At 47.3% G+C, this 27,776-nt stretch overlaps 1 protein-coding gene across 1 annotated transcript in view; it reads right to left on the minus strand.

Annotated features, from left to right (window-relative positions):
• The window catches only part of LOC115092958 (E3 ubiquitin-protein ligase HERC2-like), a 2,733,734-nt gene that overhangs the window by 314,961 nt on the left and 2,390,997 nt on the right, over positions 1 to 27,776 (minus strand). The window contains 1 exon segment of the mRNA XM_029604466.1: positions 17,620 to 17,807. Coding sequence (XP_029460326.1) covers positions 17,620 to 17,807 — 188 coding nt within the window.

The raw sequence follows: 27,776 nt of genomic DNA on the forward strand, positions 1-27,776 counted from the left end.
GAAGGATCTGAGGTACAGAAGCCTTAGCGGGTCTCGTGGCCTGGCTGGTACACCACAGCTCGAACACCTTCCAGACTCGAACATAGGCCACCGACGTCGATGTCTTTCGTGCCTGCAATAGCGTGGATACTACCGCCTCCGGGTAGCCCCGACGCCGGAGGCGGCGCCTCTCAAAAGCCAGGCCGCAAGACAGAAGAGTTCTGCCTGCTCGAAAAATACCGGGCCCTGATGTAGGAGCTGGGGGAGGTGCCCCAGCCTGATTGGCCCGTCGATCACCAGCTGTAGCAGGTCCGCAAACCAGGGTTGCCTGGGCCATTCTGGGGCGACGAAAACCACGGTCCCCTGATGGCTTTTTATTCTGCGGAGCATCCTGCCCACCAGGGGCCCTGGTGGAAAAGCGTAGAGCAGAAGATGTGGCGGCCACGGGAGGACCAGGGCATCCACTCCCTCCGCGCCGCGCTCTCTCCGGCGACTGAAGAAACGTGGAGCCTTGGCGTTGAGAGCGGACGCCATCAGATCCAAGTGGGGGGCCCCCCACCGATGGACGAGAAGTTGCATCGCTTTGTCGGAGAGAGACCACTCTCCGGGGTCCAGCAGTTGACGACTGAGGAAGTCCGCCTGGACGTTGTCCACACCGGCGATGTGCGAGGCCGCTAGCCGGACGAGATGACGCTCCGCCCATTGCATCAGCAGCGCCGCCTCGAGCGCGACCTGCGGGCTGCGCGTGCCTCCTTGTCGGTTGATGTAGGCCACGGTGGTAGCGTTGTCCGATAGGATTCTGACTTCCCGGTTCCGAAGAAGCGGGAGGAAATGTCGCAGAGCTAGCCGGACCGCTCTGGTTTCCAGACGGTTGATTGACCACTTCGCCTCCACCGTGGACCACATCCCCTGCGTGGCGCTTCGATCGCGGACTGCACCCTAGCCTGCTAGACTGGCATCGGTGGTCACCACCACCCAATTTGCAGATCGAGGGACACGCCACGGGCCAGGTTCGGCGGATCCAACCACCAGCCCAGACTGTCCCTGGCATTCTGCGGGAGCAGGAGAATCATCTGGTAGTCCTGCAATACTGGTTTCCAACGGGAGAGGAGCGCCCACTGTAAGGTCCTGAGGTGCGCGAAAGCCCAAGGTACAAGGTCGATGGTGGACCCCATCACTCCCAGGAGTTGCAGGTAGTCCCAGGAGGTGGGCTCTGGTAACGCAGAGAACCGTCGTGTGTGATCCCGCAAGGATTGAGCTTTGTCCTGGCGCAGGGAATGTAGAAACCGTACTACTCGAGTCACCGCTGAGCGTCCATGATCGAATGACTTCGCCCGGAGGAGCCAATCGTCCAGATAAGGATGAACCAGGATGCCCTCCTTCCGGAGAGCTGCCGCCACGACTACCATGATCGTGGTGAAGGTGCGCGGCGCCGTCGCCAATCCGAACGGGAGAGCCGTGATGAACTGAAAATGCTGGTACAGAATTTTGAAACGAAGGAAACGGTGGTGGTCCGGGCGGATGGGAATGTGCAGGTAGGCCTCCGTTAAGTCCAGGGAGGCGAGGGAAACTCCCCCCGATGCACCGCCGCAATCACTGGACCGGAGCGTTTCCATGCGGAACCGAACGACATCGAAGGGATTTGTTGACTTTCCTTGAGGTCTAGGATAGGCCGGAAGGAACCGTCCTTCTTTGGTACGACGAAAATAGATGGAATAGTGGCCCGAGCCCACCTCTCCGAAGGGCACGGGCGCAATAGCGCCTATCCCGGAGTCTGTCCAGAGTCAGCTAGCAACCGCTCCTCTCTGGAGGTCCGAGCCACAGGGGGAAAAGATGGAACCTTCCCTGCGGGGGGCGGACAAATTCCAATGCGTTAGCCGTGTTTTATGGTATCCAGGACCCACTGGTCCGAGGTGATCCGTGCCCACTCCGCGTAGAAATACGTTAGTCGGTCCCCAATCCTGGGACAGGGGAGTGGCGAGACTGGCATCATTGTGAAGACTTGGTATAGGGGTTCCCGGTTCCGGGAGTAGTGCGTGCGGGCCGACGCCCGCGAAAGGAGCGCGACCAGGGCTGAGACCTGGGGGCGGATGACCGGGAGCCCGCCTGTCTGTATCCCCTGTAGCGCCGTTGCGCTCTGGCTCTGGTCCGAGAAGAAGAAAATGCTCTGGATGGTCGAAACCTATCCTACGGCAGCCGATGAACAGCGTTCTCCCCCAGGGACTTGATGATCTGGTCCAAATCCTCCCCGAAGAGGAACTTGCCCCTGAAGGGAAGAGAGCCCAGACTCGACTTAGAGGACGTATCAGCCGCCCAAGTGCGTAGCCACAGTAGTCGTCTTGCTGCCACTACCGAAACCATGGATCTTGCGAGGACCCGAAAAAGGTTGTACGAGGCGTCCGCCCCATACGCCACTGCGGCTTCTAGCCGATCTGCCTGGGCAGCCTCATCGGACGGCAGGTTCTGAGACGTGAGGAGTTGTTGCACTCAAAGGAGACTAGCCCGCTGGGCAAGCGAACTGCACATCACCCGCCCGCATACCCAGAGCGGAGACCTCGAAAACCCGCTTAAGGAAAACTTCCAACTTACGATCCTGTGTGTCCTGCAACGCCGCACCTCCCGTCACTGGGATAGTCGTCCACTTCGTGACCGCCGACACTGCGGAGTCCACCTTTGGGACCTTGATGAGGTCCAGAAAATCTTCGGGGAGCGGGTACAGCTTTTCCATAGCCCGGCTGCTCTTCAGGGAGGCCTCCGGGATGTCCCATTCCCTGGTGAGAAGTTGTAAAAACGAGTCATGAATGGGAAAAGCCCAAGCCCTCGGCCGGAGTGCCACCAGGACAGGATCTCCCTTCCTTGAAGAAGTGACGACAGCGGGAGCTACTGGGACAGGCGGGTCTGGTGGCGGGTCCAAATCACAGCTCTTCCCTCTGGAAGAGGCGTAGGGTACGCGGATCATCCCCCTCCTGCGTGCCGTCCCCTTGTCCCCCGTCCGGGAGGTCAAGTCCATGTCCCGCTGGGTCTGGCACCGCCCCCACTGCCGCGGGCGTGGATCGGACCCGGGTAGGAAGGCGGGAGGCCCCCACTCCCGGAGGGTCGGGGGGGGCCGGCGTCGAGGGCGACATCCGAGGGATCTTAGGAGGGGGGGTCCCACAGGTGCTTCCAGCCCCTGCAGATAAGCGGTATGCATGAGCAGGATAAACTCCGGAGAGAACCCCGGCCTGCTCGGGTGCGCTTCGGGGGCGGCGTGGTTCCTGCTCCCTGGCTCTGGGTGCTTGGTTCCTGCACCAAAATCGGGGGAACACCCCCGCTGGTAGAGTCCTCCAGGGATCCGTTCTCCCTCGTAGCCTCCAGGGATCCGTTCCCCTCGTGGCCTGCGCCTCAGGGCGCTCAGAATGTAAAAATGGCCGCCGTTCCCGCCAAAAATGGCGGAGTGGCCGGCCCGCGCCGCCCGGGCAAAAAAGAGAAATCAGTCAGGGACTGTGAGGTACCTTCCCCCCCGGGAAGGCATCGTGCACAGATGCCCTCCCGGGAAATCCAGGGACCCCGGGTTCTCCGCAGGCCGCACAGCGGGACGGCCGCGGCATCGGGATCGCTGTAGGAGAAAAGAAAAAGCCACGGGGGGGGGGGGGGGGGCCACGCGCACAAAAGCGCCACTGCGGGGGGGCCCAGTCGGCCTGCACTGCCCGCTGTCCGAAAATAGAGGAGGGTGCCGCGGGGGGGCCTTCCTGGCCACACGACCCGCCCCAGACATCTTTCCCTAAATGGCTCAGCAGCCCATGAGGAGCTGTAAAATGGCCGCGGGTGAGGGAGTAAAGAGCGAAGAGGCCGGCTCCACCGGCTTTCGCGGGCACCGGGGGCTGAGCTGTGAAGGAAAAAAAAAAAAAACTACAAAGGAAAAACAAACTTACCCCTGGCTGCAACGAGAAATAAACAGCAAGGGCCGCAGAGAAGAGACAAGGAAGAGAAGCCACTCCCCAGAAGTTGAAAGAACTCTGCCTTACTACTCTTTTTTTTTGTTTTAACTTAATACAAACTTGATACAAACTTGATCCACAGAAAAAGGACAACAACAAGCCATAATCAAGCAAGAAAGTGAAGAAAAAGGAAAAGGAGGGAAGCCTGATTCCCTACTCGCATCTGCTGGAGTCAGAAGATACTGAACTCCTGCAGAGGGGGTAGTAGTATATATGGATACGCCCCCTCAAAGCTTGTGCTGACTCCATCTGCTGGATTGGGGACATAACCCACTGTCTGGACTGATCCAGGTACGTACAGGGAACTAACATTTAAAAAGGAGAAAGAGCAGCTTTTAAATTAGATTAAGGAGAAAAGGAGAAAGTTATTCAGGAGCACATGGTTTGGAGTGAGGAATCTTCAAAGGATATTGGCAAAATAGAGAAGTTAGAATATCTTGCTTGAGAGGTTGAGATAAAGGCTGACATAGTGTAAGTGGAATTAAATAAATAGCGGTCAAATATAAAGGATTCCAAATTACCTGTATCAACTGCTAATAAGCAAGCTGTGAATATAAATAAAACCAGTAATTAAAACCATACTTTAAAATGTCTGTATGTGAATGCCTGATGTCTAAAAAATAAAATTGGAGAGTTAGAATGTAAATAACATTAAATGAAGATATAAACATAATAGGTTTTTCAGAGACCTAGTGAAGAAGGATAACCAATGGGACACTGTGATTTTATTTATTTTATTTTAAAATATTTGTTTCCTGCTCTTCCTATGTTCAGGGTGGGGATATCAGGGTATAAATTATATTGGCATGACAGGGAAGAATAAATAGGTGGAAGGAATGCACTATGGGGTAGATTTTTTAATATGCGTGCACGCGTCCATGTGTGCACACTTCCCGGCGCGCACACATGGGTGTGCCAATTTTCTAACATGTGTGCACGTGTGCCAGATTCTATAATCAGTGCGCGTATGTGCAGGTGGTGCATGTAAGGGGGGACTTTTGTAATTTATGCGCAGCAATGCATTTGGGTCTTCCTCAGTTCCCTCCCAGTCCGCTCCAATTAAGGAGCAGCCTGGGAAGGAACTTCCCTACCCCTCTACCTAGATTCCCTCCCTCTTCTCCCCACCCCCTAAACCCTACCTTTTGGATCTTTTTTCTTTGTTTTACATCTTACTTCAGCTCCTGAGCTGAAGTAAGTTTCGCACACCGGCCGGCTGCTGGCACATGAGTCTTTGGGACAGCAATCAATGGCGGTGTCCTAGGCCGCCCCCCCCCCCCTGCCCCGCCCAAAACACATCCCCCGGCCCGTCCCTTCAAAGAGGCCCTTCAAAGAGGCCCGGAGTATACGCACTGAACGACCCACTCGCACTGTCAACAAAGGCACCCTCTCCATTCCCCCTTTGAAAAAAGCCCACCTCTCCTCTACTAGGGACCGTGCACTATCCATTGCAGGCCCTAAACAATGGAACGCCCTCCCTACCACTCTCAGGCTAGAGCCATGTTACGCCAAGTTCAGAAAAAAACTTAAAACATGGCTCTTCCGACAAGCCTACCCTGATTAAGTACACCGACTTCTGCAAGTATCTTGCCTACGCCTTGTATATTCCTGTAAATAGTCCGTTGCAGTTTTTATTTATTGCTTTAATTCCTCCACCTCCTGCTCTTTGTATACTCCTCCTTGTTCGCCCTCCCTGTTCATTGTAATTTCTACCTTTAAAGTTACATTGTAAACCGGTATGATGTATGCATACTAATACCGGTATATAAAAGTTTTTAAATAAATAAAATAAACTTATGCACGTACAGGGGTTTACATGCGTGGCCGGGCCCCTTTGAAAATTCGCTCAGTGCGCGCAAGGCCTAGACTTGAGCATAATCCCCACAATTTATGCGTGCGGGCCTTTGAAAATCTACCTGTATATGCTAAGGATTTCGTACAGTCCAGTAGGATGAAAATCCTGATGAAAACAAAATGTATTTTGGATTCACAAAAAGGAAGCCAGTTAATTATACGTTTAGGTCAGGTAATGAAAAGGTAGGGACTTTACAAGGTCTGTTTTCTTATTTCTTTCTACAAGTAACAACAATCTCCAAGCAACAACTTTCTTTTTACAACCATCCTGGCAACCTACCCTATGTGAACTGAACAATTCATTGTAAATCACACACTTCCCTTCTTGGAAATTCCACCATTTTACGGGTTAATATAATATGTTAAAGTTACTATCTTCTCTTCTTCTTGCTCCTAGTTGTACGACTCCTTGTTTTATTGTAACTGCATCTATAGTATGTTTAGTACATATTATCTAGTTCTCTGTTCCGGTTATCACCCCATTGTTTATTGTAAACCGGCTTGATGTGATATCTTCACGAATGCCGGTATAGAAAAAATCTAAATAAATAAATAAATACATAAATAAGTATCAAGGTCCTCAAATAAACAGAATGACGGGAAAACATGTCAAAGATGCTGCCACAGTTAAAATGTCTGCCTCTCTCCAGACAGATATCTTGATCCACAGTGGGGAAACAGTTTAGTGTGAAAAATGCCAGCAGGTTGATTCACTCAGAAAACAGGTGGTGGAACTGAGAGTGGAGGAGGCAAGATTTAGAAGCAACTGTAGGAATGAGGACCATATTGATAAAATGATTCTTGAAGCATCTTATGTTGGAAAACTCCAGAGGGAAGGGATGGAGAAATTGGACTACAAGATATCAGTTGACACAGATCACCAAAGCCAGTAGTGTTCAATCCAATTCCACTTTCACTTGAGCTGAAGAACTAGTATGTAGCTCAGGAAGTGGAAGTATAGAAACCATTCCAGGACAAGGAGAAAGCAAAGATCGTGTGCCATAAAGCTAGATAGTGACAATGAGAGGTTTTTGGCTTCCTGGGCCATGGCATGATGGTCCAAGGACTGCTGAGCAGAGATGGCGCTCACTTAAGGGTCAATTTATAATTTTAAGACCCATGTGCGCCCATGTGTGTGCGGTTCCTGGGGCATGCAAATGCATATGTGCGCACTGGCGTGCGCATGTTATAAAATACCCGCGTGCACATGTGTGCCGGATTTTAACATCTGTGCACGCATGTGCAGGCGGGTGGGCTCTTCAGCGGGCGGGGGGGATTTTTGTAAATTACGTTCGGCGATGCGATCAGCCTTTTTACCAGTTCCCTCCCAGTCTGCTCCACCCTGACCCGTAACCCCTACCTATCTACCCCAAATATTTTTGTTTCTGGAGCAGAAATATCTTCCACACGCCAGCCAGCTGTCAGCACGCTTACCTGGGACAGGGCTTAATGGTTGCTGTCCCAGCCAGCCCCTGCACAGACCATGCCCCCCCAGGCCGCCCCTTTTGAAAGGCCTGGCACTTCTGTACGTACCAGGGGTTACGTGTGTGGCCGGCTCCATTCTAAAATGCGTGCCCTGCACGCAAGCCCTGGCCACATGCTTAACCCCTGGATTTTATCCGCACACGGGTTTTAAAATCAGGCTGTTACTGAAGAAGGGACAAAGTGTCTTTCAGTACAGGCTGGCAAATCTGCTGAGGTGGGCTTTAAACTAGGATTGTCCGGGATGGGTGAAAAAAAGCGACATATAGGTTAAATATTAAAGATATGTACAGAAACAGGAAAAAGAGCCATATCTGGTAGGCAATGTATACGAATATCCATAGTATGGGAAATAGAGTCTACAAGGCAGTCATAGAAGAGATGGGTTTAAAAAAGGACTGAATACGTTCCTAAGAGGAGAAATCCAATAAACTGCTATTACTTGTAATTAATAAGCAATAGTAGCTTGTGATCTATCAAATATTTGGGTACTTGCCAGGTACCTGTGAATTGTACTGCCCCACTGTTGGAAACAGGATGCTGGCTTGATGGACCCTTGGTCTGACCCAGTATGGCATTTCTTATGTTCTTATGACTTGGAATGTAGTGGCTCTGACAGAGATGTGGTATATGGAAAACAATGATTAGGATAAAGTTATTCTGGGCTATAAACTATTGAAGGACAGGGGACTATAGAAAGAAAGGGGACTATAATAAAGTAACAGAACTGCAAGGCTTATGAAATAAGGTGAAATCACAGTGGGTTTAATTTGGAAAGAGGGTATCAGAACACACATCTATATTGGTGTGCTATACAATTTCCTCAGCAGGCAGAAGAATTGGATAAAGATTTAATAGAAGATATTCACAAAGATGGTAACTTAAATTAATGTGCCGGCACCCATATATATGCTTATCCATGCATGATCACACATACACTGGAATTTTAAATAGTGCACGCAATTGTGAATGCATGATTCTAAATACACTTATCACACGTATGTGTGCTCTTAATTTTAAGTAGTTACACGAGCTAACATAGTTTGTGTATCGCCCTTAGGAGTTTGTTGGCTTAATGCATGCAGGTAAACAGATTCAAAACATGCTCACGTGGAGGACATTTCCCAGTTTATCTATTAGTCCACCAGTTTGCACAGTGTGCTTTTTTGAGGTCATTCAGACTCTTCTGGTTCTTCAGCCTTACACTCCCTCCCTTTCTACTCAGACATCTCACACAGTAGTTTTTTGGCCTAAAACAAGTTTTCTTCAGACTTACACCTCATCAAGCAAAGAAGTAATTATGCGCAGCTAACAGCCCACTGTGAGCAGCGGCCCATCTGTTTTAATTTTGGATTTACATACATAAATGTGATCTCCCCCCACCCCCCCCCTTTTTCCAATACAATGGGTTTTGCTCGTGCATTGCTGATATATGTGCATAACTGGTCTGTTTTAAAATACAAGTTGCTCGTGCTCGGCCCAGATTCTCGCATATATGGGTCTTTTAACTTGAGCAACTCTTTTAAAATTAACCCCAAAGTTTGCTAATAAAGTGTAGGTGCTATTGATAGGGTGATTTCAACCTGCTGAACGTTGACTGGTACTTTCTGGCTGTAAAAGGTGTCTTCTAGAACAGTAGTTCTTAACCTTTTTTCCCCACTGTAAACACACCTGACAGACGTGTTGCGTCCGTCGGTCGCAGACGGCTGCGACCGCTATGCCTCACCTCTCTTTTACCATTTTCCTCCTCCCTTGGAAGGATGGCTGCCCTCCGTTGCTGTTTGCCGAAACCTCAGCGTCTCTGAGCCAGCATGGGCGTCCCCATCCGCCATGCTTCTTTCTGAGGCCTCCTAGGGCACGCGCGCGCACGCTACTACATTTTTGAATACGTCATGGCGGAACCTCGGGCAAGGCTCCCCACCGCATGACGTCAGTACCTCCGGGTATTTAAAACCTCCGCTCCCAATTCAACGAGTTAGCAAGGACTTCGGTTTTGCTACTCTGACCGCTTCTTCTAAGCTGCTCGCTGGATTTCCTCACTACCCTTCGGGGTATCTTGCTCCTATGGAAGCTCTGGGTACCCGCTCCTCGGGGGCCTCTCGCTTCTACTCGCCCTCTGGGTTAATCAGGCAAGGGACCCCCACTCCTCGGGGTCCTTTTCAACTGTGCCGGAGGTCTCTGTCCTCGCCCCGCCTCCGGACCACCCCACCCCGCCCTTGTTTGAACCCCCAGGACTTAGACGCGTCCCAGGGCTTTAGGCCCGATGCGCGTAGGGCTTTTAAAATCCAGCCCATAGGCTCTCAATCACACACCTACATACATGCTGTCTCCCACACACAAATACACATGCTCACTCATTCTCTCTCTTTCCCCACCGAAAAACACTGACGGTAGTAGCAGCCTCCTCCCTCTTCCAGTCATTGTGGTCTTGAGAAAGGAGTCCCATCGGTCATGAGAGCTGACTTTGTTCCTCTTTATGATCCGGGCCCCATTGCTCTTCTCCCTCGGGCCAATGCTGCACACACTTGTAATTTAGCATGGTTTCTTCTTCCCATGAGTGCAGCTGCTGTACACCACTCCCTCTTCTAGGCTGCAGGGGTGGGAAGAAGAGACCATGTTGCAAATGCTGCTGATTGAGTACTTCTTCCAGCTCTCCTGCCATGTTCTGCCAGGGCTATCAGCATTTCAAGCCCGGGCGGAGGAAGAGTTCGCATATCGCTGGGGCAGGGGGAGCAGCTGGGCCAGTGGGGGACCAGGAAGTATGGCAACACACGGTTGAGAATCGCTGTTCTATAAGCAGGAACATTCTGGATTCTCTGCAAGGAGAACTGTTCCATCAACTAGTAAATGAAACTGCAGGGGAGGGAACAATATTGGACTGGATGCTTACCAATGGGGCCAGTGTTTTATAAACTACATGAGATCACTGAAAGAGGAAGATAGGCAACAATGAGTGGTAAAGCTAAGAGAAGCTGGAAAAATCATCAGGAGAGCAAAGATACAAATGGAAGATCAAACAGCAAATAAAACAGGGAGATAAGGCCTTTTTTGTTAAAGATATGTTAGTGATAGGACGAAATGCAAAAGTGGAACTGTCAGACTCAAAGACGAAGGGGAGGAAGATGTAAAAAGCAGAATTGCTAAATAAATATTTCTGTTCAGTGTTCAATGAAGAAGGGCCAGGAGTTGAACCACAGAAAATGGAGAAATAGAATTAGAAGGGAGGTAAATAAATGATTTTCAGAAATGTGTGTTTGTGAGGAGCTAGTTAAATTAAAAGTAAATAAAGCAATGGGCCAGACAGGATACATCCAAGGGTATTAAGTGAACTTAGAGAAGATTTGGCAGCTCTGTTGGATGACCTTTTCAATGCTTCCTTAGAACTGGAAGTAGTTCTGTAAACAGTTGGATGTGGTTCCTTTTCACAAAAGCAGAAGTAAGGAGGAGGCTGGAAACTTCAGGTTGGGTAGTCTGACCTCAGTGGTGAGTAGGTTAATGGAATGTCAAGCCAGCAGGATTCAAACCCATGGCCTCGGGTGTTCAGCACCAAGGAATCTAGCAGAGGAGCCATGGAGACTCTGAAGAAACAAGAATCCCCGGGTAAATACAAAATAAATTAATTGTTAGGGAGACCTGCCCCTAATAAGCACCTGTATATAAGGAAGTCCAGCCTGCCACACCTTTGCTGGTCTGCCCCACATAAGTGTTATTGGTCTGCTATCTCGTTTCCTGTTTGTGTTCCTGCATTCCTGACTCCTGGTTCTTGCTCCAGTCCTGGCCTGCTTCCTATCTCAGCTTTGGCCTGTTTCCTGCTCTCTGCCTGGGAAGTCCTGGTGGCTGCCTGTACCAAAGAGCTCAACCCTTGGGGAATGGTGCTGCTTCAAGCTTCAGAACATCTGGCCTCTCCACAATACTCTTGCCCCAGTGATAGTATCCATTCAATCTCTGCTAAAACAGAGGATACTACATTTTCTGGAATCCAGTGGCTTTCAAGATCCAAGACACTACAGTTTTGCCAGAGATAGCTTTTGTCAGATGAATCTGATCAATTTCTTTGACTGTGTGACCACAGCTTTGGATCGGGAGAGAAGCATTAGATGTAGTATGTTTGGATTTCAGTAAGAAATTTGACACTGTTCCACATAGGTGATTTATAAATATACTGAGCACCCTCAGTATGGGACATAAAGTGACTCACTTGGTTAGAAAACTTACTGAGTGGGAGGTGACAAAGGATAGTGGTAAACGGAGTTCACTCCAACAGAGGAGTATTACTAATGATGTGCCACAGGGATTGGTCCTTTGGACTGATTCTTTTAAACATTTTTGTAAGCAATATTGCTAAAGGACTATCGGTAAAAGTTTGTCTTTTTATGAATGAGATCAAAATCTGCAACAGGATAAAAATTTAGGTAGGTATGGAAAAAGGAAGAATATAGTGAAACTTGAGGAATGTTCTAGAGACAGGTAAGATTTATTTATTGTTTATATGTTGGAGCGTTAGTTGAATTTGTCAGTTTTAGTCATCACATATGTAAGCTCTGTGCATATTTTATTGTTACCTGCCTCGAACAGATGTAGAGGTGAGATACAAAAGCTTTAAATAAATAAATGCTAAAAAAAAATTACAGGCTCATGCATTTCAACTGCAAAATCCCAAGGGAGCAGTACAGTGTAGGGGATACAATTCTTCTATGCATGAGTCAAGAGCAGGATCTTGGGGCTGATTGTATCTAATGATCTTAAGGTGACCAAACGTCAGAAATATGCTTGGGTGCATAGGGAGCAGAATGGTCACCAGAAAAAAGGAGGTGAGATTTCTCCTGTATAACTCCCTGGTGATATCTCATTTGGAATACTGTTATGATTCTGGAGACCACATCTTCAAAAGGATATAAATAAGATGGAGTCAGTCCAGAGGATAGCTACTAAAATGGTTATTAGTCTTCACTGTAAAGCATACAGGGACAGACTTAAAGATGTAAACATCTATTTTTAGAGGAAAAGCAAGATAAGGGATGTATGATAAAGACACTTAAATATCCCTAAGGTATCAATGCACAGGAGGTGGACTTCTTTCAACAGAAAAGGGGCTATGGAAAGGGGGTAGGCTCAGGAGTAATCTAAGAAATATTTCATTAGAGAGTGTGTTGAACACATGAAGAGCTGTGGAGACAAGGACAGTATCTGAATTCAAGAAAACATGAGACACGCCCAGAAATCTCTGAGAAAGTGGTAGGGATTGTAGTGGTAAGCAGACTAGATGTTAAGATCGGTGGTCCATGGGGTACTCCCATGGACAAACACAGAAACATAGAAATGATGGCAGAAAAAGAACAATCAGCCCATCCAGTTTGCCCAGCAAGCTCCCACACTTATTTTCCCATATGTTTCACCAACCACCAATTTCAGGGCCCTTGTTGGTACTGTTTGATTCAGTTTCCTGCCATCCCCTGCCATTGATGCACAGAGTAATGTTGGAGTTGCATCAAAGGTGAGCATAAGGCTTAATGGTTAAGAGTAGTAACCGCCGCTTCAAGCAAGTTACCCCAATGCTTGTTTACCCAGACTGCACAGATCATTGCCTTGTTCGATGTTGTCTGAATGTAAATCCTGTTATCCACATTTCCCCCTGCTGTTAAAACAGAGAGCAACGCTATATATGCATTCAAAGTGATATATCAGGCTTAATTGGTTTAGGGTAGTAACCGCCATAATAAGCAAGCTACCCCCATGCTTGTTTACCCCGATTGTGAAGTTCAGTTCTTGTTGGTTGTTGTCTGAATACAAATCCTCTTTTCCACATTTCCCCCTGCCATTGAAGCAGAAAGCAACGCTGTATATGCATTCAATGTGATGTATCAGGCTTAATTGGTTTAGGGTAGTAATTGCCATTATAAGCAAGCTACCCCCATGCTTATTTGTTTATCCAGATTGTGAAGTTAAGTCCTTGTTGGTTGTTGTCTGAATGCAAATCCTCTTTTCCACATTTCCCCTTGCCGTTGAAGCAGAGAGCAATGTTGGAGTTGCATTAACCTTGCAAAGTCTTATTGAGTAAGGGTAGTAATCACCATGTAGTAGCCTCCCCTCCAGTAATCCATCTCCATGGCTCTTCTCTTCATTCCCATCCTCTAGCCTTTATGGATCCACAGTGTTTATCCCATGCCCCTTTGAAATCCTTCACAGTTTCAGTCTTCACCACTTCCTCCGGAAGGGCATTCCAGGCATCCACCACCCTCTCCATGAAGAAATACTTCCTGACATTGGTTCTGAATCTTCTAGCTGGAGCTTCAAGTCATGACCTCTAGTTCTACTGATTTCTTTCCAACGGAAAAGATTTGTTGTTGACCATGGATCATTAAAACCTTTCAAGTATCTGAAAGTCTGTATCATATCACCCCTGCTCCTCCTCTCTTCTAGACTGGTTCATCCCATGGGCTGGCGCATCCGTGGCCCAGCCACTTACCCCCTGCCTCAAAGGAGGCAAAGATGCCAGCAGCGACTCCTGCCCCGAGCTGTCCCATCACTCCTCTAATGCAGCTGGACACTGCCAGCTCCACACAGTGCACTGCCTTAGGTGCATGTTCTCCTCTTCAATATTTAAAGGAACCAAGGTGGGAATTCTCCTGGCCCCTACTGATGCCAAGGCCTATAAAAAGCCTCTCATGACATGGCTCAGGGCCTCAGCAACAGGTCAGCCTGCTTTGTTAGTAATGTGAGTTGCCAGCATCCCATCTTCAGTTCAGCTTGTCTTTGTTCTTCAACTCCAGCTTGTCTTTGTTTCTTGTCTTCAGTTCCATGGCTCCTGACTTCATTCGTCAGTCCTTGTGGTCAGTTCTTTTGTTCTCCAGTTCTCTGTCTTCTTGTCTGCCCGCCTGTATTGTTCCACACCCTCCCTGCCGTGCCTTTTTCATACCGCCTTTCCTTTGGATGGATACCCTGTAATTGACTTCGGCCTGACTCTCAGACATCCCTGAATGCCACCTGCCACTTACCCTAGCCTGTCTCAGAATATGTCTGGTCATAGTCCATTCCGAGCCTGCTATGTCAAAGAATCTCTGCTGTCTGCTAAGGCTCCCTTCTAAGACCAGCTGGCCCCGAAGGCTCAACCTGAGGGCTGGCAAAGACAAAGCTCCAGTTGGGCCTCTGCCTTGTCCCAGTCCATCTACTGATGGTTCCTCCCTGCAAGTTGCATCAACCCTACCTTGGTCCAAGGGTCCATGCCTGCAACAGACTGCTGAGGCCATGGACCTGGCAGACCTGAAAGTCCTGCAGGCTGTCCCTGGCCTAACTCATCAATTACAGGCACTACAGATGGCCTTGGGACCTTTAGCCAATGATATAAATCATCTCTCTGCTCAATCGGTACTGGGGACCCTAGGACATGCAGTTGTTTCCTGAACCAGTGCCTCATGCGCTTCATTTTAAAAGCACAATTGTTTCTGACAACTTGCCCAAAATCAACTACATTCTTTTGCTATTGGATGGGAAGGCCCTGGCATGGGCCTCTCCCCTCTGGGAGCATGTAGACCCCTTGTTGCACAACTTGCAACAATTTACAGATCTATTCAAGACAATCTTCAAAGAGCCTGGTCATATGATTGCCATGGGCTCTGTCTTGCTTGAGCTTTGACAAGGCTCCAGAGATTTGGCAGACTATGCCATAGAATTTAGGACCCTGGCAGCAGAACTGAACTGGCAGGGAGACAGCTTTCTCGCTATATTTCTGGAAGGTTGGGCACCAAAAATCAAAGATGAGTTTGCTGCCTGGGAGCTGCCCACCTCACTGGAAGTGCTCATTGACCTCAAGGGGAAAATTCACAGGTGCCTCCAGCAAACAACTTGAGAGTCACTTGACATGTAAAAGATCACATGGGCTCTATCCGTTCAACCTTCGCTTCTGCCTGATACAGCTGCGCCACTGACTGATCCGTAGGAAGAGCCCATGCAAGTGGGTCAAAGCCACCTGACTTCTGAGGCAAAGACTCGGCACAGGCAACTAGGCCTATGCCTATATTATGTGGCTCAAGGCCACATCCTAGCTCAATGCCCAGCTAAAATGGGAAACTTACCATGCCTAGAGTCACCTGGGTGGATGACCCTAGGCCTGACTACTTCTCCTAAGTTTCTCTTGCCAATCTAATTGCAACATTCAGTCAGATGTTTTTCCACTCAGGCCTTAGTGGACTCCAGCTACGGAGGGAACTTCATAAAGTAACAGCTGGTTGATTGACTCCAAAGCCCCATGGTCACTACGACTCCACTTCTAGCGCTCTCATCCATCTTCGGAGATCCCCTTCCAGGACTGGTGATCTGTTCCACCATGCCACTCACCCTACATATTGGCCCCTCTCACAGAGAAGTCATTGGTTTCTACGAATTATCCAGAACTGTGAGCCCAATCATATTAGGCCTACCAGATCTCTGGCGACATCAGTCCCAGTTTAACTGGGCCACATTGAAACTCTCCCACTGGTGACCTGGATGCTCCAAATCCTGTATAGCATCCGAAGCCTCGGCTCACCCAGTAATCGTGGCCTCCACCCTTCCATTTCCCACTCCTTGCAGGGAGTCCAGAGGAACTCAATGCTCTCCACAGTGTCTCCAGGAAAATCATCTTAAAATAATCTATAGACAATTAAAAGAACAGTTAGGACAAGAGAGGTCAGAGCGGGAAAATTTGGAAAGAGCTCCGAGGCAGATCATTTGACGTAGTGCACATGCTATTTGCAAGATAAGTGTTTTTACTTTCAATACAAAAATTAAAAATGAGGACTCACGTTTATGACCTATAATTATACTTTTCACACAGTCTAAGCGAGACTCCAGTAATGTTTGCTATTGTCTCTATATGAAAGTGATGAAATGATCCTGTTTTCTCCTTTTTGTGTGTGCAGGACCAAGCTAGATGCCTGGTCCACCTTAAATCCCATAGACTGAGAGAGCTCTGAGGGCAGAACCCTGCTGGGCAGGGTTGAGGGTGGGACCAGCTGGGACAGGATAAGAGAATAAACCCAACTGGGTTCAGGAGGCCCCCGCATCTCTAGGAGAATGCAGCTCCTGCAAATCTATTCTGACCTATGCTGAAAGTATTGGGAAGTACACTGCTAAGAAGGTAGGCAGTCTATTGGGATCTGCTGGGTACTTTTATCCTTGATTTACCTCTGTAAGAGATAGGATGTTGTGCTCGATGGATTTTTGATCTAATTCAGTATGGCATATTTTTTGTTCTTATGTTTTAAGGCCACATTGCAAGCTGTGGATTCCTCTACACTCCTGTCAAAAAAACCCCCTAAAATCCAAGATAGGATACCCCATACTTCCTTCTGTCCAAAAAAGGCTAAAGAGGTGGCCAAGATAGTCAGCACTTTTACATTTTTTGAAAGCAAGAAGGAAGGAGAGATTGAGAGACAGATTTTCAAAATAAAATGGGTGGGGTAGTGATTGGGTGTTTTTAGTTTGACAGTCAAAAGATAGGGAGGGCAGATGTTGGCTAGATGTTTTTTGTTTTTTTTTTTAAAGATGACTTATGTAGCTAGTGCTTATTTTTAGCACTAGCCAGTTAGATTAAATCAATGAGTCTGAAAATCACCTTAATGTAGCTGACTAAAATTTGTCTGGCTAAGTTAGATTCTCAATCCATTTTTCAAAATTGATCCCCATGTCTACAAGCAGAAAAACAGAGCACAAAGAAAATAACACTTTTTTAAAAATGTGAATCAAGGTTCAAAAAATGCCATAACATTTTCTGTTCTCACTCAGGAAATGCTTTAACATTTCACCAAGTGCATCAGGGAGCTTTAGATAGGGTATAAACAAGTAGGTTAAAGAGTGAAAAGATACCATGTGTCCAGAAGATAGCCCTAAATTATCAATAAATATAGTTTTTTCCATTTGTGAATCCTAAAGTCATATTTTTATGACTTGAATCAGACAAGAGTAAATTGCCTCTTTAAGAAGAAACTGTGCATTTTCCAACATTGGTCCATGCCTCTGAAAAAAGCTCCCTAATGATCTGAGATCTTTAAGGTATCTTTAAACATTTGGTTTATGCAAGTAGGAGGCCTTAGGGAATTTTTTTTTTCTGTGTTACATTTGTTTTTGGGTTTGTATTACTCTGTGGTTTTTAATTTGCTTTGGTAAAAGTTGATTATAATAGCTGGAGATTGTATTCTTGTTAGGATTTGTTCCCCACTTAGAGATTTTTAATTTCAGCATGTAATATATATTTTTAGATATTTTAAAATAAATAAATGGAAAATGGCATGCATGGTTCAGGGTAGTATGTTAATAAAGGGAATGCTTCCTTCAAAGTCATTGTAAGTCATACCTGAAGAGGGAGCTTGCCAGCATTAGCAGGTTTACTGGTGGACCAGGCCAAAGTATGTGCAGAGCCACAAGCTACTCGATTTATCTTTTTACTTTGAAGAGCAGCAACCAGTCGTGGCCTTTGGATAGCATTGGTGGTTCCATCTCCAAGTTGCCCTTCATCATTATCTCCCCATGTGTACACTTCACCTGAAACAAATGGATACTTTATTATTTTATAACTGGTTAAGAAGAACCATGGAAACTGATCAAACTGGAAACACAAAGATTTCTCTTCTGTAAGGGAGCTTACATTATTCTTTTCTGTCATGTGGCCTGCCGCCATTTGAACAGCCAGAAAAGTTATTAACTCTACTACTACTCGCAATATCTGGCATCAGATGAAAGGGCATTAATTTGAGCTCTAAAATATACAATCTTCATCTTGAAATTCACCCCAAGATAACTGAGGAAGTTTTCTGTTTATCATCTTTCAACCCATTTTGCTTTTAAATTCACACTTTTACAGAGCTTGAAGTAAAGTGGTTTATGAGCAGAAATCAGCTGTCTGAAAATTGCCTTCTCTCAAAATTCCTAAAAGTACATGCAAATTCATGCGTGTAATTTAGCCACATTTATGGGATGCATTCTTGGTGGCATGTTTTGGACAGGATCAGAAAATAAAAGAAAATTATTCCTTACCTGCTAATTGTCATTCCTATAGTACCACGGATCAGTCCAGAGAGTGGGTTATGTCCCCCTTCCAGCAGGTGGAGTCAGAGCAAAACTCAAAGGCTGGCCTCTTATAAGCTGGAGCGCCCTCTCTGTCCCTTCAGTATTAAGAATATCAAAGCAAGAGAAAACGTTTGGATGGATCAAGGAATCGGTATAAAATACTCAAATTATGAACCGCAACAAAATTTTGGAAGAAACATGCCAACAGGCAAAAAACTTGCAAGGTGAACCAACTGGTAAGAACAGTAATAACAGCAGAGAGCATATAAGGTAACAGATGCTGGTAAGGAGAGCCGCTACCCCAACCCATGAATCTGAGGGTGGGAGTCTGGACTGATCCGTGGTACTACAGGAACGAAAATAAGCAGGTAAGGAATAACTTTCTTTTCCCTGTTCGTACCTGGATCAGTCCAGACAGTGGGATGTACCAAAGCTTCCCTACATAGGGTGGGCCCCGGATAGCCCGGCTCGAAGGACCTGGGCTCCAATAGAGCCAAACCCAGGAGGTTGCAAATTCAAGTGATAGTGTCATGCAAAAATATGCAACAATTTCCATGTAGCAGCTCTACATATCTCCTGTGGCGAAACAGATCGACTCTCATCCCAGGAGGTTGCTTGAGCACGGAGTGAATGAGCCTTGATGCCTTCTGGAGGGCGACGGCTGACACCAATATACGCTGAGGCAATGGCATCCTTCAACCAGCACGCGATCGTGGTTTTGTACGCCTGATGGCCGCGCCTGGGACCGCTCCGGAGAACAAACAGGTGATCCGATAAGCGAAACTCATTCGTGACCTCCAGATAACGAATAAGAAGCCGTTTGACATCCAGTCTCCAAAGGTCCAGCCGATCCTCGGCGGCGAAGGAAGGAAGTTCCACCGACTGATTCAGATGAAAAGGCAAAACCACCATAGGCAAGAAGGAGGGCACTGTGGACAGGGACACCCCGGAGTCCGTAAATCAGATGAAAGCAAATGTTGCTTACCTGTAACAGGTGTTCTCACAGGACAGCAGGATGTTAGTCCTCACATATGGGTGACATCACAGGATGGAGACCAATCATGGATCACTTTTGTCAAAGTTTCCAGAACTTTGACTGGCCCCTACTGGGCATGCCCAGTATGGCACCAACCCTGCAGCCAGCAGGAGTCCCCCGTCAGTCTTGTTAAAAAGCTACAGTTAGTCCAGGTAGTGCCGAAAATAAAATAAGCAAACGTTATGAACCCAACACCGCGGGGTGGTGGGCGGGTTTCATGAGGACTAACATCCTGCTGTCCTGTGAGAACACCTGTAAGCAACATTTGCTTTCTAACAGGACAAGAAGGATGGTAGTCCTCACATATGGGTGAGTACCGAGCTGAGGATGTCCGAACATGCACCAAATGTACCCTAAGACCTGCCACAGGCACAACAACTGGGGTGGAATTTGGTAGAGGGCATCCTGAACCCCACCGGGCAGGTGGAAGGGTGTTGGTATGTCATGTTGTAACTAGGTTGTGCAAGACAGACTGGCCGAAGATGGAATATTGTCTTCCAGCTTTGTCCAAGCAATAGCGGGCTGTAAAGGTATGGAGAGAACTCCAGGTGGCAGCCTTGCAAATGTCAGGAAGCGGCACCGATCGGAGGTGTGCTACTGAAGTTACCATGGCCCTCACAGAGTGTGCCTTAACACGGTCTTGAAGTGGAATGCCTGCTTGCTGATAGCAAAAGGATATGCAGTCCGCTAACCAGGAGGAGAGAGTCTGCTTACCCACAGGCTGCCTCAATTTGGTGGAATGGAAAGAGACAAATAATTGAGTGCTTTTCCTGTGGGCAGCTGTACGGTCTAGGTACAATGCTAGAGCCCGTTTACAGTCAAGGGTATGCAGAGCCTGCTCTCCTGGATTGGAATGCGGCCTGGGGAAAAAGGTAGGTAGTATGATGGATTGATTTAGATGAAAATCCGAAACTACCTTAGGTAAGAATTTAGGGTGAGTGCGGAGTACTGCCCATTCCTGCAGAAGTTTAGTGTAAGGCGGATAGGTAACTAGAGCCTGTAATTCACTAACTCTGCGAGCCGAAGTGATTGCCAGAAGGAAAATCACTTTCCATGTGAGATAGCGAAGATCACAGGAGTGAAGAGGCTCGAATGGTGGTTTCATGAGCTGACCCAAAACCAGGTTGAGGTCCCAAGAAGGGGCCGGAGGATGCAGAGGAGGCTTGAGGTGTAGCAAGCCTTTCAGAAAACGTGCTACAAGGGGATATACTGATATAGGAATATCCCCGATACCTTTATGGAAGGCGGCTACCGCATTGACATGCATTCTGATGGAAGAAGTTTTTAGACCTGACTCTGACAAGTGCCAGAGATAGTCCAGAAACTTCGGGATTGGACAGGTAAAGGGGTCAAGGGACTGAGAAGAGCACCATGACGTAAACCTGTGCCATTTGTAAGAGTAAGATTTTCTCGTGGAAGGCTTCCGTGAAGCAATCAGGACACGGGAAACTGGTTCAGAAAGGTTAAGTGGCTGAAGGATTAACCTTTTAACATCCATGCCGTCAGGGACAAGGCTTGAAGATTGGGGTGGCGCAGGCAACCGTCGTTTTGAGCGATCAGAAGCCGGTCCTTTCCTAAAGGAATGTGCCTGCGGATGGAGAGATCCTGAAGAACTGGAAACCACACTTGGCGTGGCCAGTGAGGTGCTACCAGGATCATGGTTCCCTTGTCCCGATGTAACTTCATGAGAGTCTTCGAGAGAAGAGGAAGTGGAGGGAATGCATAGAGCAGACCGGTTGTCCACGAGAGGGAGAATGCGTCTCTGGGCTGAGAGTGTTTGCTGCGAATGAGAGAGCAGAAGTTCTCTACTTTGCGGTTTTGAGGAGACGCAAAGAGGTCTATTTGAGGATAACCCCATTGTTGGAAGATGGAGTTCGCTACCAAGGGGTTGAGAGACCACTCATGCGGTTGAAAGGTGCGACTCAGCTTGTCTGCCAACATATTGTCCACTCCCGGCAAGTAGGTGGCCCTGAGGTACATCGAGTGGGAGAGGGCTTCCGCCCATATCTGTGCAGCTTCCTGACACAAAAGGTAGGAGCGCGTCCCTCCCTGCTTGTTGATGTACCACATGGCCACCTGGTTGTCCGTCTGGATCAGGATGACTTGATTGGAGAGGCAATCCTGAAAAACCCTGAGAGCATATCTGATTGCTCGAAGCTCCAGGAAATTTATTTGGTGTTTGGCTTCCTCTGGAGACCAAGATCCTTGTGTCTGCAGATCTGCCACATGGGCTCCCCATCCGAAGTTGGAAGCATCGGTGGTGAGAGTTATTTGAGGGTCTGGAGCATGGAAGGGCAAGCCTTGGAGGAGATTGATCTGATTTGTCCACCAGGCAAGAGACTGCCGGAGTGAGTCGGTTAGGTGGACAATGGTCGACAGGGGCTGAATGCTTTGAGTCCATTGTGACCTTAGAGTCCACTGCATGAGTCTCATGGCCAAACGGGCCATTGGTTGTGACCTGGACTGACAACGCCATGTGTCCCAGGAGGATGAGAAAGTGGCGTGCAGTCGTGGAGTGCTGAGACTGCAGCTAGCGTGCGAGAGACACGAGAGTGAGAGCTCACTGTTGAGGGAGAAAGGCCTTTGCTTGCAAGGTGTCCAAGTCTGCCCCAATAAACGATAAGGTTTGAGATGGGACTAGGTAGGATTTGTCGAAGTTGACAAGAAATCCTAGTGAAATTAGAGTGTGCAAGATAAGGTGCAGGGACGACAGGGCAGCTTGCTGAGTGGGGGCCCTGATTAACCAATCGTAGACATGAACACCCTGGGTTCTGAGGAAGGCTGCAACCACTACAAGACATTTTGTGAAGACTCGTGGTGCAGACGCGAGGCCAAAGGGAAGCACTCGTTATTGGTAGTGCTTGGGGCCTACTAGGAACCTGAGGTATTTGTGATGAGATGGGGTTATCGCAATATGAGTGTATGCGTCCTGGAGGTCGAGAGAGCAGAGCCAGTCTCCTCTTTGCAGAAGAGGAAGAAGTGAGCCCAAGGTTACCATCTTGAACTTCTCTTGCTGAAGGTACTTGTTGAGGGCACGAAGGTCCAGAATTGGACAGATGCCTCCCGATTTTTGGGGGATTAGAATGTACCGGGAATAGAACCCTAGGCCGTGCTGAGAGCAGGGTACTGGTTCTATTGCCTTGGACTGGAGGAGGAGGGAGATCTCCTGTTCCAGAAGGATGGAGTGATCGGATGTTCTCCACGTCGGTAGAGGTGGGGAGTCCGGTGGCACGGAGAGAAAGTTTAGATGGTAAACCTGAGCAATTATCGCCAGTACCCATTGGTCTGAGGTGATCGAGTGCCATATGTTGTTGAAGTGGCACAGTCGACCTCCCACTGGTATGTGAGGCAATGGAAGCTGGCTGCTGCTCTCTAGGTAGGAGTCAGAAACCTGAAGCAGGACCTGGTTGAGGAGCTGCTTGCGGTTTTTGTTTCCATGTCTGACGAGACTGGGCTTTTTGAAAAGGTCTAGTGGAACGGGATATGGTTGGTGGCGGGTAGGACTTCTTCGGGAGGAAGAATGACTTCTTAGAGCCCTTTCGGAAGGGATATTTTGAAGAGTAGTCAGAAGGCATCAGAGAGAGCTGTCTTAGGGTCTCATGATGGTCCTTAAGTTCACCGTCCATTGAATCTGTTTGCCAAACAGATTATCTCCTACACAGGGTAGGTCGGATAACCTGTCTTGTACCTCAGGGCGAAGGTCGGAATACTTGAGCCAGGCCCATCTCCTTGCCGAAATAGTGGCTGCAGATACCCTAGTGGCAGTGTCAAAGATATCGTAAGATGATCTGATCTCATGCTTGCCTGCCTCAAAACTCTTGTTTACTAGGGTTTGGAGCTGATCTTGAAATTGCTGAGGCAGGGAGTCTGTGAAATCTTGTATCTGCTTAAAAATGACCCTATTATCTTGGGTCATATAGAGCTGATAAGCGGCAATTCGGGAGATGAGCAATGATCCTTGGAAGACACGGCGACCAATGGCATCTAGAAACTTCTGTTCCTTGTCAGGGGGAAAAGAAGTGTGAGGCTTTGATCTCTTTGCTCTTTTCTTTGCAGATTCTACCACTACAGATTGGTGATCCAATTGAGGTTTCTGAAAACCCGGAGCTGACTGCACCAAATAGGTAGTGCCAGCTTTTCTGTGGACTGGAGCAATGGAGTCAGGATGTTCCCAGTTCTTCTTGAGGAGATCCAGAAGAACCTGGTGGACAGGGATGGAGGTTATTTCCTTGGAGCATCCAGGAATTGTAGCAACTCCATCATCTGATGTCTATCATCCTGTTCAGTCTGTAATTGGAAGGGAACCAATTCAGACATTTCCTTCACAAAATTTATAAAGGAAAGGTCCTCTGGAGGAGAACACTTTCTACTTTCAGTGGGTGAAGATGGTGAAGGCAAATCATCGGTGTCTGGGGAGGAATCATCAGTCCAGGTATCATAGGGATCAGCACCTGCCCCTCTAGGAACTAGAGGAGGACGAGGTGGTGGGATACCCGAGGGTCCTGGTCTAGGATCCGAAGGAATCGAAGGAATAATTGGAGGCACCGATGAAGGCATTGAAGGCACCGGCACAGGCATTGAGGGCATCGATGAATGGCTCGGTGGCACCGACGGGCATATCGGCACCGATGATTGGACTGGTGGCGATGGACGTATCGGCATCGATGGCTGAGGTAGAACTCCCGATGGAGGGATGCGGAACGGTGTTTCTCCTCCTGATGACAGAGTAAGCGGGGAGGGCACTGGAACCATCGGCGACCCGGGGTCCATCGGTGGAAAAGCGGCAATGAGCGCTTCCATCCTGGACAGCAGCGGTGCCAAAGCTTCCGGAATTGGGTCGTGGTCAGTTCCACAATCGGTACCGGTGTCGGTGCCGGAGGAATCTGGAGTCGTGGCATCGCCTTGTCGATGGCCTCCTGAACCATCGGTCCAGTTCTTCTTGGAGACCTGGAGCAAGCAGCCCCGGCTCTGGAACAGAAGGAGGCAGAGGCATAGCCGGAGGGACCACCGTTAAAGGCGGAGTTGCGGCTCCCGATACCCTGTCGGGTGAGGGTTGCCTCGGTGACCCGGTCGCCGAAAAGGTCGGTGCATGGAATACATCTGGACTGCACATCTAGGATTGTATTTTTAAACAATGTCCATGCCTGTTGAACTTTTGCAGCTGCAACTTTTAGTTTTTTTCTAACTATTTTCCTCATTTTATCAAAGTTTCCCTTTTGAAAATTTAGTGTTAAAACTGTAGATTTACTTATTGTCCCACTTCCAGTTAGTTTAAATTTGATCATATTATGATCATTATTGCCAATTGGCCCCACCACCACCATTACCTCTCTCACCAAATCCTGCATTCCACTAAGAATTCAATCTAAAATAGCTCCCTCTCTCTTTGGTTCCTGAACCAATTGCTCCATGAAGCAGTCATTTATGACATCTTGGAACTTTATGTCTCTAGCATGTCCTGATGTTACATTTACCCAGTTGCTTTCTCCCTATCAAGAAGTTTTGAACCACTTCAAAACAAGGCCGCCAATACCTAATGATTCACACCATCTGAAAGAAGTTGATGATTTACCAGGTCAAACGTTGTCAAAAGATCCAACAAAATCAACAATGCACCATCTTCTTTATCAATTAATAGAAGGGCATTATCAAATAACGAAACTAACAGAGTTTCCATACTAGAACCTCGTCTAAAGCCAGCCTGAGCTGGGTCTAATTGTTCAGATGATTCTAAATAATCTGAAATCTGTTTGGTTACCACGTTTTCCAATACTTTGGCTAGATTCAAAATTGGTCTGTAATTACATAATCTTGGATCTAGTTTTTCATTCTTCAATAAAGGAGAAACTAGAGCAGTTTTATAATGATCAGGAACAGAACCCAGGGATAATAATTTATTAATCAATTTCTACAGACTTGTTGGAACAGTCTTTAAGCAACCAGGCTAGACAAATATCAGAATAAAAATTAGATGAATTAATCTGAGAGACCAATTGTTTAACCTCTAAAAGAGAGAGTCTCAAAATTAACAAAATTGATCCCCATTTTATCATCACAGGCCATATCTGTCTGAACTTCTTCAGGGCAGAAATCTCCTCCATCCAACTGACCCACCAAAAGGTGCATCTCATGAGGTAAGAGGTTGTGATAAATCAGAATGACCAGGTTTTGGGTGTTAAAATAAAAATGTACTGATTGGTAATCATTAAATTAAGTCAATTTGTCTATGAGTGATATTATATCTGACTGTTGGTACAATTGTTTCTCTGTGTATCTTTTATTCAGGCATCTGGGAGGAGCCCCATGGTGATATTTACTGCAGAAAGCTCACCCAGAGGCTAACCTGGAATCCTATTAGAGAGGTCCCCAACTTCACAGCAAAAAGTCCTACTTTAGGTCATTTTCTCCTCAGACATCCAGCCCGTCCTGGTCCCAAGCAATGGAGATCCAGTTGGGGGGTCTCCCAATCTTGTTCTTTTATTTTAGGTAATATTTCTGGGGACTTCTCTTGGGGAGAATTTTTGGGGGGATCAAGCTATCTCAGGTCTGCATCCCAGTGGGGAAGGGGGATCCAAAAACCTCTCCCCTCGTTCAAGTTAAAAAAAAATACTCCTAATGGTAAACTGGATATACTTTTAGCCATCATTTTCTCTAAAGTTTAGAGTGGACTCACGGGTGTTCAGTCCCCTAGACACAGCCCTCTCGCCCCAAGAAGGTGTCTGGTGTAAAAATATCTCTCTCTGTAACTTAGTAAAAGAAGGACTGTCTGGCAGGGAAGGCACTATAAGGTATTACTTCTAAATGAAACTCCTTCTGGGTGAAGCTGGGAGGCCTCACCATAGTGTACAACTTAGACATCCTTACTTTTTCAAGGCTTTCTCAAACTGATCCCACAGTGTCCTAAAATGGCTGGGCTAAATAGTCTTCAGGCATCCAACCACAGCCCTCCAGGAAGGTGGGACTGAGGAGAATGGATGGCTCCTTTATAGTAAGGTTCTATTCAGGGACAGGGACATCTGGTGGCCAACCCCAGGGGGTATGGTTACCACACATGTATTCTTGGAAGATGCTTCCCTCTGAACCACACACTTATGAATGACTGTTGGTTTTCCCAAATGGTCTAGTTATAAGCATCATCAGCCTGGTCCTGCCCTGTTGGAATAGGCTCCCCTTTCTGTAGAATATTTCTCAGTTTCTAACAAATTTAAACCCTGCACTATTATCTCTTCCATGCATTGAGAATCTGGAACTCAGACTGCTTCTAGGGTCCTGTGCGTGGAATAGTGAGCAGTTCTGAGAATGCAACCATAGAGGTTCTGGATTTCAATTTCCTAGCTAAAATCCTCAATTTAGACTCCAGAACCTCCATCTTGCCCCTTCTTATTTCACTAGTCCCCACATCTACCATGACAGCTGGCTCCTCCACAGCACTCTCTAAAATCTTATCTAGGTAGTGCATAAGATCCACTACCTTTGCACAAAGCAGGCAAGTTTCTAACCAGTTCTTATGCCCACCAAGAACTCAGTTATCTACATTACCAGCTATTACGGCAGTGCTAACCCTTCCCTTTTGGGCATATGTCCCTGGAGACATATCCTTGGTGCAAGAGGATAAGGCACTTGGAGAGCAGGTCCTTGCTACAGGATCACCTCCTACCACTCCAAGGTGATGGTGTCTTTCTAGATTACCTCTGTCCTCCAAGGTTGCACAAAGGAGTTGGGAATGCTGTAGTATGTCACTGAAGGTCTCCTATATTTACTTCTCTGTCTGCCTCAGCTCCTCCAGGTCTTCCACTCTGTTGTCCAGAGATCAAACTTGTTTTCTGAGAGCAGGAGGTTGTATGTTTGCACTTGGTGCAGACATACAACCTCTCACCAACAGGTAGATATTCATACTTGTGGCACTGAGTGCAAAAGAGTAGATAGCCCTCATTTTGTGGCTGGACTTCTGTCTGCATGTAAATTTTTGTAAATTAAAATTTATAAAGCTGTTTTGTTGAGGTAAGTTAGAAATGACAATTACACAGGGAGGATAACAAAACTGCTCGTGCATGTATATAGGTATGTGCAAAGTTGCTACAGTATTTTATAACCTGTGTGGAAAGGATACACGCAGGTTATAAAATACAAGTACATATGTGTGTATGTAAAAATCACAAGCTGAGTAAGTTCAGAAATTATCTGGATAAATGCTGATTTATCCACCTAAATAGCAGCACATAGCCAAATAGCAGCACATAGCCAGATACTTAGATAGACAATTAGAGCTTTTCAGCTTAACTGTCTATGTAGGCTTATTGCTGCCTAGCTAGATAAATTGGAATATAGCTAGATAAATGCTAGAATTTATCCGAATAAATTCAAATTTGTCCTTCTAAGTAGTGGGAAAGGCGCTACTTAGCAGAATA

The sequence above is a fragment of the Rhinatrema bivittatum genome, chromosome 5, assembly GCF_901001135.1.
Source record: "Rhinatrema bivittatum chromosome 5, aRhiBiv1.1, whole genome shotgun sequence".
Taxonomy (NCBI): Eukaryota; Metazoa; Chordata; class Amphibia; order Gymnophiona; family Rhinatrematidae; genus Rhinatrema; species Rhinatrema bivittatum.